The sequence below is a fragment of the Xenopus laevis genome, chromosome 9_10S, assembly GCF_017654675.1.
Source record: "Xenopus laevis strain J_2021 chromosome 9_10S, Xenopus_laevis_v10.1, whole genome shotgun sequence".
In the NCBI taxonomy this organism is placed as follows: domain Eukaryota; kingdom Metazoa; phylum Chordata; class Amphibia; order Anura; family Pipidae; genus Xenopus; species Xenopus laevis.
Genome location: NC_054388.1, coordinates 7,048,502 through 7,060,058, shown reverse-complemented (window position 1 = coordinate 7,060,058; position 11,557 = coordinate 7,048,502). Strand labels below are relative to the sequence as shown.

General features: G+C 40.2%; 1 protein-coding gene across 1 annotated transcript in view; it reads right to left on the bottom strand.

Moving 5' to 3' along the window:
* Positions 1 to 420: 420 nt before the first annotated feature.
* gosr2.S (golgi SNAP receptor complex member 2 S homeolog) overlaps positions 421 to 11,557 on the bottom strand; it is a 14,693-nt gene continuing 3,556 nt past the window's right edge. Inside the window, exons 3-6 of the mRNA XM_018237262.2 lie at positions 11,070 to 11,178; positions 6,090 to 6,222; positions 2,800 to 2,940; positions 421 to 1,206 (exon numbers count right to left, since the gene is read on the bottom strand). Of these exons, the coding sequence (XP_018092751.1) occupies positions 1,045 to 1,206; positions 2,800 to 2,940; positions 6,090 to 6,222; positions 11,070 to 11,178 (545 nt within the window). The 3' untranslated portion in view covers positions 421 to 1,044. The remainder of the gene's footprint in view (positions 1,207 to 2,799; positions 2,941 to 6,089; positions 6,223 to 11,069; positions 11,179 to 11,557) is intronic.

Below are 11,557 nucleotides of genomic sequence, written 5' to 3'. Positions count from 1 at the left end.
AGTCACTGTGCTTCAACGCACATGGATTTTAATTTGTTGTTGGCACTGGGAGCTGACAGTTAGATACAATGGAGGGCACTGTTAAAGGGGTTGTTCACCTTTAAATTAATTTTTAGTAGAGATGTAGAGAGGGATATTCTGAGACAATTTGCAATTGGTTTTCCTTTATTATCATTAGTGGTTTTTGGGTTATTTAGCTTTTTATTTAGCCGTTTGCAGTTTCAGCCGTCTGGTTGCTAGGATCCAAATTCCCCTAGCAACCATGCATTGATTTGAATAAGAGACTGGAATATGAATAGGAGAGGCCTGAACAGAAAGATAACAAATACAAAGTAGCAGTAACAATTTATTTGTAGCCTTTCAGAGCATTTGATGTTTAAAGGAGAAACAACCCTTAATAAAAAAAACCCTAACTCTTTACTTACAGATTCTGTCCAGCGGAGTTCACGGGCGCCATCTTTAGGCGCTTCTGTAATCTTCAGAATGAGACCAGCGCTTCGGCATTCCCGTGAGTTTCGGCGCATGCGCAATTGTGAAATAGAAAATTGTTCCAAATGCGCATGCTGCTTCGCCGGTCTTGTTCCGAAGATTATCGAAGAGAGCAAGATGGCTGCCGTCAACTCCGCTGGACAGCGGAGGGGTAAGTAAAGAGTCAGGGGCATTTGCTAGGGCAGGAAGGCTGGGGGATAGGTTTTTTTTATTATAAAGAGTTTGCTTCTCCTTTAAATGGGGTCAGTGACCCCCCATTTGAAAGCTGAAGAGAGTCAGAAGAAGGCAATTAATTCAAAAACTATATAAAAAAAAAAAATAACGAAGACCAATTGAAAAGTTGCTTAGAACTGGCCATTCTATAACATACTAAAAGTTCACTTGAAGGTGAATCAACCCTTTAATGTCCAGTGTACAAGTCTTACTTTTTTTAAACTCCCGGTGGCCCTCCAAGCCCTCTCTCCAGCTGCAGTGGTAATATCAGTTCTTCACAGCTGATTGGGTGACAGCGGAGAGAGAAGCACCGGGACAGTGTCCGTAAAAAAGTCGCCACTTTCATGTCAGGTACTTGATCACGAGGATCATGAAGACGCAGGTGAGCAGCATCCCACCAATCATAATGACCTTGTCTTGGAAAGCTCTCTTCTCAATCAAGCGCATGACTGTGTTAGAGAGGCCCAACATGTTGGCCACATCAAGGATCTTCTTATGGGCCCCCTGCAAAAGGTTGGCGGAAGTGGGGGGGAGAGACGGAACAAAGGGGAAACAAATAAAGACACAACGTCAACATCATTAACAGGACCGAGTTGTGTTGAGAAGAGACTGAAAACAAATATTAACATTATATTAATAAGGATTTGCCAAACATTTTCCCACGTTATCCTGTAAATACAAAATATTATCATGACTGATTGGCATCTGATAGCTCAGAGGATTTATACACACGTCTATCATTCCTATGCTCCTCTTCCTCCCTCAGTAATGGTTTGGCCCAGTCTGTTGACAGCTCCATCATGCCAGGCCTAGATTCTAGAATGGGTCAGCCCATTTCCCTCTATTATGGACTTTATTATGGTATAGAGAGATACATGTTTGTCATATATCTTTGTACATGCTATCAGCAAACTTTGGGGCTGTTCCTGCTGAATTGTGCTTAGTACAGGGAATACCTATGCTGCCATAGTTTTATGGGATCTCTCTGTACAGACTATGAGCAAACTTAGGGGACTGTTCCTGCTGAATTGTGCTTAGTACAGAGGAATAACCTATGCTGCCATAGTTTTATGGGATCTCTCTGTAGCAGACTATGAGCAAATTTAGGGGACTGTTCCTGCTGAATTGTGGCTTAGTACAGGGAATACCTATGCTGCGCCATAGTTTTATGGGATCTCTCTGTACAGACTATGAGCAAACTTAGGGACTGTTCCTGCTGAATTGTGCTTAGTACAGGGGAATACCTATGCTGCCATAGTTTTATGGGATCTCTCTGTACAGACTATGAACAAATTTAGGGACTGTTCCTGCTGAATTGTGCTTAGTACAGGGAATACCTATGCTGCCATAGTTTTATGGGATCTCTCTGTACAGAGATGTGAGATATTAATCATTGAATACCTGATGGCTTAAAGTTTGTGGACAGCCAGTGAAGTTAGTCAAAGCTACACTGCAGGCTTAATTAAAAAAGGAAGGTACAACACCCCTTTAAACAAACAGTCCTGATCCAGAGCAGCAGGGGCACATTTACTAAGGGTCGAAGTGAATTCAAAGTGAATTTTCGAATTTAAAAACTTAGAATTTCAAAGTAATTTTTAAGTACTTTGACCATCGAATAGGCCAAATTCAACTTCAATTTGAATTGAAAATACTTTGAATATTTGACCATTCGAAAATCTGTCTCTTTAAAAAACGTCGACACTTCGCCACCTTAAACCTGCCGAATTGCTATTTTAGCCTATGGGGACCTCCTAGAACCCATAGCCAAAATTTAGTTAAGTTTTTAGAAGTCAAAGTTTTTTTTTTTTTTTTTTTGAAAATCGTTTGGTCGATCGATTAAATCGTTCGAACTGAAGTATTTAATCGATCGAGTCGATCGCGTATAGCCGTATTCAATCAAAAAATCGTCGACTTCGAAAATCGTATTGCTGCAATTCAATGATCGAATTTCGAAGTTTTTTTCACTTTGAAATTCGACCTTTATTAAATGTGTCCCTTGATGAAAGCTGGCGGATTTGCAATGGCGGCAGCAATGAAGGCCAGTCTACTCTCCCATACTTCCCATTGTGATTCTCAGGTGCCTCACTTGTTCCCCACCTTTAAGGTCTTCCTTTGGTCCCTCAGCCCTTCCAGTATAGAGCTCCCGCTCCCCAGCAGATCGTCTATGCCTTGGTGAGCATTACGGACATTGGAATTAAACTGTAGGGTCTCATCCATGTGTATGGTGGTCTCTGAATCCTGCGGGAGAAAGGGGGAAGGGAGGGAACCCCTCCAGTTAGGCTGATTAAGATTCATTTTGTATTTAGTACAGGTATGGGATCTGTTATCCAGAATGCTCGGTACCTGGGGTTTTCCAGATTACGGATCTTTCCATAATTTAGATCTTCATACCTTAAGTCTACTAGTAAATCATGTAAACATTAAATAAAACCAATAGGCTGGTTTTGCTTCCAATAAGGATTAATTATTTCTTAGTTGGGATCAAGTACAAGCGACTGTTTTATTATTACACAGAAAAAGGAAATTGTTTTTAAAAATTTGGATTATTTGGATAAAATGGAGTCTATGGGAGACGGCCTTTTCATAATGGAGTTTTCTGGATAATGGATCTTTCCGTAATTTGGATCTTCATGCCTTAAATCTACTAGAAAATCATATAAATATTAAATAAACCCAATAGGCTGGTTTTGCTTCCAATAAGGATTAATTATATCTTAGTTGGGATCAAGTACAAGCTATTGTTTTATTATTAAGGAGAAAAATGAAAACCTTTATAAAAACGTGGATAAAATGGAGTCTATGGGAGATGGCCATTCCGTAATTCGGAGCTTTCTGGATAAAGGGTTTCCGGATAACTGATCCCATACCTGTATATTGTTTTGTTTTAAAGTTTGTTTAAAGCGTAGAATGCCCGGGACCTGGGGTTTTTCCAAACAATGGATCTTTCCATATTTTGAATCTTCATGCCTTAAAGGACAAGTAACATAAAAAAATTTGTTTAAAAAAATTAGTTTGTACTTAACGGAAAAAAAAAACAAAACACTTTAAATTTTAAATTTGCAAAGTCTTTATTAAGAAATAACGTAACGATTCTCTGCTTGCGATCCTCTTCAGAAACAGCGACAGGGCGATGATTCATCGTGCTGCATTTGTTTTTATTTTTCGTTAAGTACAAACAAATTTTTTTTAAGTCTACTAGAAAATCATATAAACATTAAATAAACCCAATAGGCTGGTTTTGCTTCCAATAAGGATTAATTATATCTTAGTTGGGATCAAGTACAAGTTACTGTTTTATTATTACACAGAAAAAGCAAATTGTTTTTAAGAATTTGGATTATTTGGATAAAATGGAGTCTATGGGAGACGGCCTTTTCATAATGGAGTTTTCTGGATAATGGATCTTTCCGTAATTTGGATCTTCATGCCTTAAGTCTACTAGAAAATCATATAAACATGAAATAAATCCAATAGGCTGGTTTTGCCTCCAATAAGGATTAATTATATCTTAGTTGGGATCAAGTACAAGCGACTGTTTTATTATTAAACATTATTATAAGGATTATATAAGGGTTATTATAAGGATTATTATTATAAGGATTAATTATTTCTTAGTTGGGATCAAGTACAAGCTACTGTTTTATTATTACACAGAAAAAGGAAATCGTTTCAAAATTTGGATTGTTTGGATAAAACGGAGTCTATTGGAGACGGGCATTTTGTGATTCAGAGCTTTCTGGATAATGGGTTTCCGCATAACGGATCTCATAACTGTACAGGGCAAAGGTATGCATGTTTGTTGCTGAGGATCTGATCTCAATGCTGCTTAAAGATGGAAGGGGCATAGATTATTATAATGACCTACTTGTGCTTTAGCAGCAGCACATTTTTTTTACTATGTTTTAGTTTTTAAATGTCAACGTTTTTTTCGGTATATTTCCTCAACGTAACATGTTATTATTACTGAAGACAACTAAACTATGCTGTGTCAGTAGTGCAAGTTTGTGACCTGCTTAAAGCAGGGGAAAATCTGTCAGTGACTCGCAGCATGAGGAATTGTAAATGAACAATAAGAGAGACTATAGAAACTATATTAAAGGGGAACTATTGCGAAAATGAAAATGGAATATAAGCTTCCGCATTCTGAAATAAGAAAATTTCTAAATACAACTGAACAATTAAAATCTAGTTTATCTTCACTATTTCTCTCCCGGCAAGTGTTTCTCTTCATTCTGTCTCCATTCAGGAGCTTGATCCAATATATCTTATAGGGGGTCTTCCTTTTGCTAGAAGATGTATTAGGGCTCACTCTATTAAACTCACCAGACATCATGGGGCAAATTCACTAAACGCCGAAGCGCCTAACGCTAGCGTGAATTCGCTGGGCATTTTCGTTAATTTTCCGATTCACTAACGAACGCTGGCGTAGTTTCGCTAGTGTTACTTCGCACCCTTACGCCTGGCGAATTTGCGCAACGGACGTAACTACGCAAATTCACTAACGCGCGCATTGTTCTGAACGCTACCTTTTACGCCAGACTCCCTTCGCCACCTCAGACCAGGCGAAGCGCAATAGAGTAGATAGGGATTGCTTCAGAAAAAGTTAAAAATTTTTCTAACAAAAAACGCTGTGGTTTTTTCATTTTTTATGGGTGATAGGCTGAAAAAGATTGAAAAAAGTTTTGGGGCTCCCCTCCTTCCCCCCTACATTTCCTAACTCATGGCACCTTAACTATACAGTGGGCACATGTGTAGGGCAAAATAAACATTTTATTTGCTTTGAAGGTTTCCCAGGCTTGTGTAGTGCTGCTACATATACCTCCATTGTAACTTCAATGTGGCGCCGTATGCAAATTAACCATCGCTAGCGTAACTTCGCTTTGCTTGGCGAATAACCGCTACAGCAACTTCGCAACCTTACGCTACCCCGGAGCGCAACTTCGGATTTTAATGAATTTGCGTAGCGCTGGCGAAAATACACCTGGCAAAGTGGACGCTGGCACAATTACACATCTTATTGAATGTCCCACCATGTCTCTCTACATGCAGAATTTGTGCAAAAGGCAGTTATTTTGTTAGATTTTGTTTGTACTGGAATCAGTTATTTGAGTGAGCTCTAATACAACTGCTAGGAAAGGAGCCCCCCTATAAGATATATTGGATCTAACTGTCAATGAATATCTGACACCCAACTGCTGCATGAAGACAAAATGAAGAGAAACAGATGCTGAGAGAGGGATAGTGAAGATAAACTTGATTATTTCAGAAATGATGCAGAATTTTGAATTGATTGTATTTCTTATTCCAATAGGAGGAAACTTACATTAAATTTTCATGCTTGCGATAGTTCCCCTTTAATATGACGAGAGTGACGACGAGGCACTTACATTGGTGGTGTAACTGCGGGTCAGCAGCTCCTCTCGCTCTCGATCCTGTTGGTCTCGCAGGATGCGCCGATGCTGGACGTTCCTCAGCGCAGTCTGTAGATGCTGCACGTCGTACTTCAGCTGATCGACTCGTCTGCAATTAGATGCAGAGAAAGAGGACTGGACTATAGAATATTAATATGGTTTGGGGTAAACATCCTTTTTGTGTGGCAGTTTGAACTGTCACATATCAGGAACCTGTAAAAACCCCACTGCTATACATGACCAACCATGATTTAAAGGTCAAGTAAAGTTCTATTCACAGGGGTGAATACAATGGATAAACTTGAACCCCAGGACACTGCTCAATGATACTGAATTTCACAATAACACCTAGAACTGCAAATGCACATCCAGGGCCGCCATCAAGGGGGCACAGCGGGTACAAATGTACCAGCCTGAAGGGGGGCCCAGCAGTGCTGAACTTTACTAAAGAGCCAGGCCCCCCTTGACAGCGCAGAAGCCGTGTCGCCTCCTTCCGAAGTCCCAAACAGCCGAAATGCAGAAGTGCCGAAAAGACCCGAAGTCCCGAAAAGACCCGAAGTCATGAAAACAGCTGAAATTGAAGTCCTGAAGCAGTGAAAGAACCCGAAATCTTGAAAACTGACGGAATTGAAGTCCTGAAGCCACAAGTTCAATTCCTCTGAACACCAATGTGTTTTTTTATTTTTTTTAATCCCCTGGCCACCAATGTATTATTTTAATACTCTATAGGCCCCTGGTCACCAAAGTTTTTTTTAAAAAATATTCTCTGGGGCCCCAATTTTTTTTATTATTTGTAAGGAGGGCCCTGGCACCAATGTTTTGTTTTTTTTGTAAATAGGGCCCTGACCACCAATTTTTTTTAAAAAAAAACTTTTATGTGGGGCCCTGGCACCAGAGTTTTTTTTTTTACTTATAAAGGGGCCCTGACCATCAATGGCTTATTATAACTTGTGTGAGTGCAGGGGTAACCTTTTTTTAGCGCTGATGTTTTTGTGGTCTTTTAACTGTGGTGTGGGCGGGATCTAGGGTGGGGCTCGAGGGCCCCGAAAATTTTGTTGTACGGCCCCCAGTGATTTCTAATGGTGGCCCTGTGCACATCACATGTATACCCTGTGGTTGTCCTGGAAATGCTACAAACATACAATTTCACAGTTTAATGTGATGTTCCTTTGCCATCTCTAATGTGTAAGATCTCCATAGCCATCCAGGAAGTGTAGAGCGAGGGTGAGCTCATTCAGTAGGAACGCTGATAAAACAGACGTTAATTAAATCCTAATAATGAATATGGCTTAAAATGCAATATATTGCACGAGGCTAAAGTTTGAGCTTGTCAATAGCAGCAATGATCCAGGACTTCAAACTTGTCACAGGGGGTCACCATCTTGGAAAGTGTCTGTGACACTCACATGCTCAGTGGGCTCTGATTGGCTGCTGAGAAGCTAAGCTTAGGGCTCGTCACTAATTATCCGTCAGAAAATGAGCTTCCCTGGCTGTAATATAAGCTGATGCTACAGGTTTGCTGATTATTAAATTCTGATGCTAATTGCACTGGTTTCTGTGCTGCCATGTAGTAATTATCTGTATTAATTACTAATCAGCCTTATATTGTGACATTTCTATTCTATGTGTACTGTATATTGTGAGTGGCTCCCTAAGCTCAGTAAGTGACAGCAGCACAGAGCATGTGCAGTGAATCAGCAGAAAAGAAGATGGGGAGCTACTGGGGCATCTTTGGAGACAAATATCTTTACTGCTAAAGGGCTGTGGTTGCCTTGGGCTGGTACAGAAGCACAAGTACCACATTTCTAGCTACTTCTTTAGTTAGGCTTGAGTTCTCCTTTATATACCAGGTATGGTCTGGTTATCACACAGCGGATGGGTTAACACTGTGTTACCTGCTCGATGTGGGAACTCAAATCGTTATCACAATCCCTTAGACAGGAAACCTGTTCTGTGCCCTTTTCCTGACCTGCCTCAATTAAAATCCTCCCAAAACCGCCCGAGGAGGTGTATGGAATCTAAAGGGAGGGTGTCACATGCCAACTGCAGAAATATCTGAATTCTCTCTCTCTCCACGCACCCCCTGCCTTTAGCCCCCCCATACGTAAATTATTATTCCAATCCATTCTGTTGCGATTATTTCTGCTGATATGATCAGGGCATTTTTTTTTTTCAAACCATAAAACATAATTGAAGTTTACAAAACAGCCACTGCCGGAAAAACATTTGATGTTGCTGCTTCCGATGTAGAGTACAGAGTGCTCCCTTTCACCTATTCCTATTCTGCAGCAGGTGATCTATTTGGCATTCACTATACTCAAAGTTCAAGTCCACCTAAAACTTAAAGGAGAAGGAAAGCTACAAAAGCAGTTTATTACCAATAGATTAGCCACAATAGTGCAAGCTATAAGACTATATTTATTCTGCAGAATGCTTTACCATACCTGAGTTAACAGCTCTAGAAGCTCTCTGTTTGTTTAGGATAGCAGCTGCCATATTAGCTTGGTGTGATATCACTTCCTGCCTGAGTCTCTCCGGCAGGGCTCAGATTACAGCAGGGAGGTAAGGAGCAAACTGAGCATGCTCAAGCCCTAGCCCTGGAAGATTAAGCTGAAAACAGGAAGTCTGATACAGAAGCCCATGAGTACACAATAGAAGGAAAGAAATGTGCTGTTTCTTTTGACAGAGGACTCATTACTTTGAGGGTTTACTGGTGTATTTATATAGACCTTTCTGATAAAGCTTACTTAGTCATAGCCTTTCCTTCTCCTTTAACATTTGGTATGATAATGTCTGTAATGCTACATTTTTAATTCTTTAATATTTATTTTGGCAACTTTCTAGTTTAGGATTAAAAACTTTATGTAGATATCAACACCAACAACATCGTTAAACGGGGGTAGTTCACCTTTATATTAACTCTTAGTAAGATGCAGACATTGATATTCTGCTACAATCTGTGATTTATTAATTTTTTCTCTCAGGTGCTCTCAGGTTTGGAACAACAGCTATTTGGTTGCAAGGGTTCCATTTTCCCTAGCAACCATGCGGTGATGTGATTGAGAAATTGGAAGATGATTAAGGGAAGGCCTGAATAGAGAGAGGAGTAAGAGAAGGTAGCAATATCTGTAAAATGATAGCATCATTGAGCTTTAGGTTTTTGGCTCCTGGAGTCGGTGACCCGTATTTGAAAGCTGGAAAGAGGGAGATGTTAAATAATTCAAAACCCATAAAAATACTAACTAGGGATGCATCGAATCCAATATTTTGGAATCGACCGAATCCTTTGCGAAAGATTCGTACGAATACCGAACCAAACCCTAATTTGCATATGCAAATTAGGGGTGGGAAGGGAAAAACATTTTTTACTTCCTTGTTTTGTGACAAAAAGTCACGCGATTTCCCTCCCGGCTCCTCGGTTCGTCTGGGCAGAAGGATTCAGCCGAATCCAAATCCTACTGAAAAAGGCTCAATCCTGGTCGAATCCTGTATTCAGTGCGTCCATAATACTATCTGAAGTGTTTCTAAGAATAGGCCAATCTATGTACTAAAGTTAACTTAGAGGTGAGGCACCCATTTTGGAAAGTGTCTGTGACACTCACATGCTCAGTGGGCTCTGATTGGCTGTTGAGAAGCTAAGCTTATGGCTCGTCACTAATTATCCAGCAGAAAATGAGCTTCCCTGGCTGTAATATAAGCTGATGCTACAGGTTTGCTGATTATTAAATTCTGATGCTAATTGCACTGGTTTCTGTGCTGCCATGTAGTAATTATGTGTATTAATTATTGTGACATTTCTATTCTATGTGTACTGTATATTGTGAGTGGGTCCCTAAGCTCAGTAAGTGACAGCAGCACAGAGCATGTGCAGTGAATCAGCAGAAAAGAAGATGGGGAGCTACTGGGGCATCTTTGGAGACACAGATCTTTACTGCTAAAGGTCTGTGGTTGCCTTGGGCTGGTACAGAAACACAAAACATCATGTACAACATTTCTACCTACTTCTTTATTTAGGCTTGAGTTCTCCTTTAACGGAAAACGAATGGTGGCTCATCAGCAGGACTTAGTTGCTACTCACCTCCAGTGAACGTTACAGGCTCTATAAAGCTCCTTGATGATCTCAGTGGTTAACTAAAGTGACTGGTTCAGGTTCAGCACAATTTGTTATCCAGAATGTTCCTGCTCAAACAGGAACAGATTGCTGGCACATTGCAAAGCCTAAGTTACTCAACATGATGTGAACTGTGATGAAATGGGAAGTATACCGAGAATAGATGTTAATAGGATACAGAAAGCAGCAGTGAAATGGAACTTTACAGTGGTCTTTGTGTGTTCTGGTATTTGAGTAATTAAAACAACAGTAACACAAAAAAAATAAAAACAAGGAAAGTAATTCAATTATAATGTCCTGTTGTCCTGCACTAGTAAAACTGTTTTACTTCACTATTTTTTTTACACTATTATTATGCATATAAACAAGATGCTGTGTAGCAATGGAGGCAACTGAAATAGGGATAAATGGCACAGCAGATAACATATAAGCTCTGCAGAACACCATTATATTCTACAGAGCTTATCTGCTATTTAACATAAGCCTTTTCTCCTTTGAATGGCTGCCCCCATGGCAACACAGCAATTTAATTATATACTACCAGCTTTACCCATGCAGGGGGACAGTAGATTATAGTTTCATTACTTTCAAACACTTTCGTTTTTTGGTGTTACTGTCCCTTTAACTTCTGTTCAGTCAATTCGCAACCTTGCCATTGTAAGCTACAATCCTGTCAGTTGGGTTAAAAACTTTGGCAACCCAAAAGTTACAATTGATCGCAACAACCAGACGCACGATCACTGGTAAAGACTCGGAGGGTTGTAGTTCTGCTGCACATGTTGCTCTGAAGGTTGTCAGTCTGCTTGAGATTTGGTACAGAGTTGAACAGACAGTTGAATACTCACAGCTTGGCATTCTGACGCTTGCTTGGGGGCTCCTTACTGCACAGTATTTCCAGGCGCTCCAGGTTGCTGAAGATTTGGTCAATCCTCGATTGGATTTCATTCTCTACAACTGAGATTGGGAAATTATGGTTAAGAAATCAAACACAATAAAAAGGTAATTTAGAACCTGCCCTACAGCCCTTGCACTGGAACACCGAGGGGCAAATTCATCAAGGGTCGAATATCGAGGGTTAATTAACCCTCGATAATCAACTGGGAATGAAAATCCTTCGACTTCGATCGAAGGAATAATCGTTCAATCGAACTATTAAATCCTTCGAATCGAACGATTCGAAGGATTTTAATCCAACGATCGAAGGATTATCCTTCGACCAAAAAAACTTAGCCAAGCCTATGGGGACCTTCCCCATAGGCTAACATTGGGTTCGGTAGCTTTTAGGTGGCGAACTAGGGGGTCGAAGTTTTTTCTTAAAGAGACAGTACTTCGA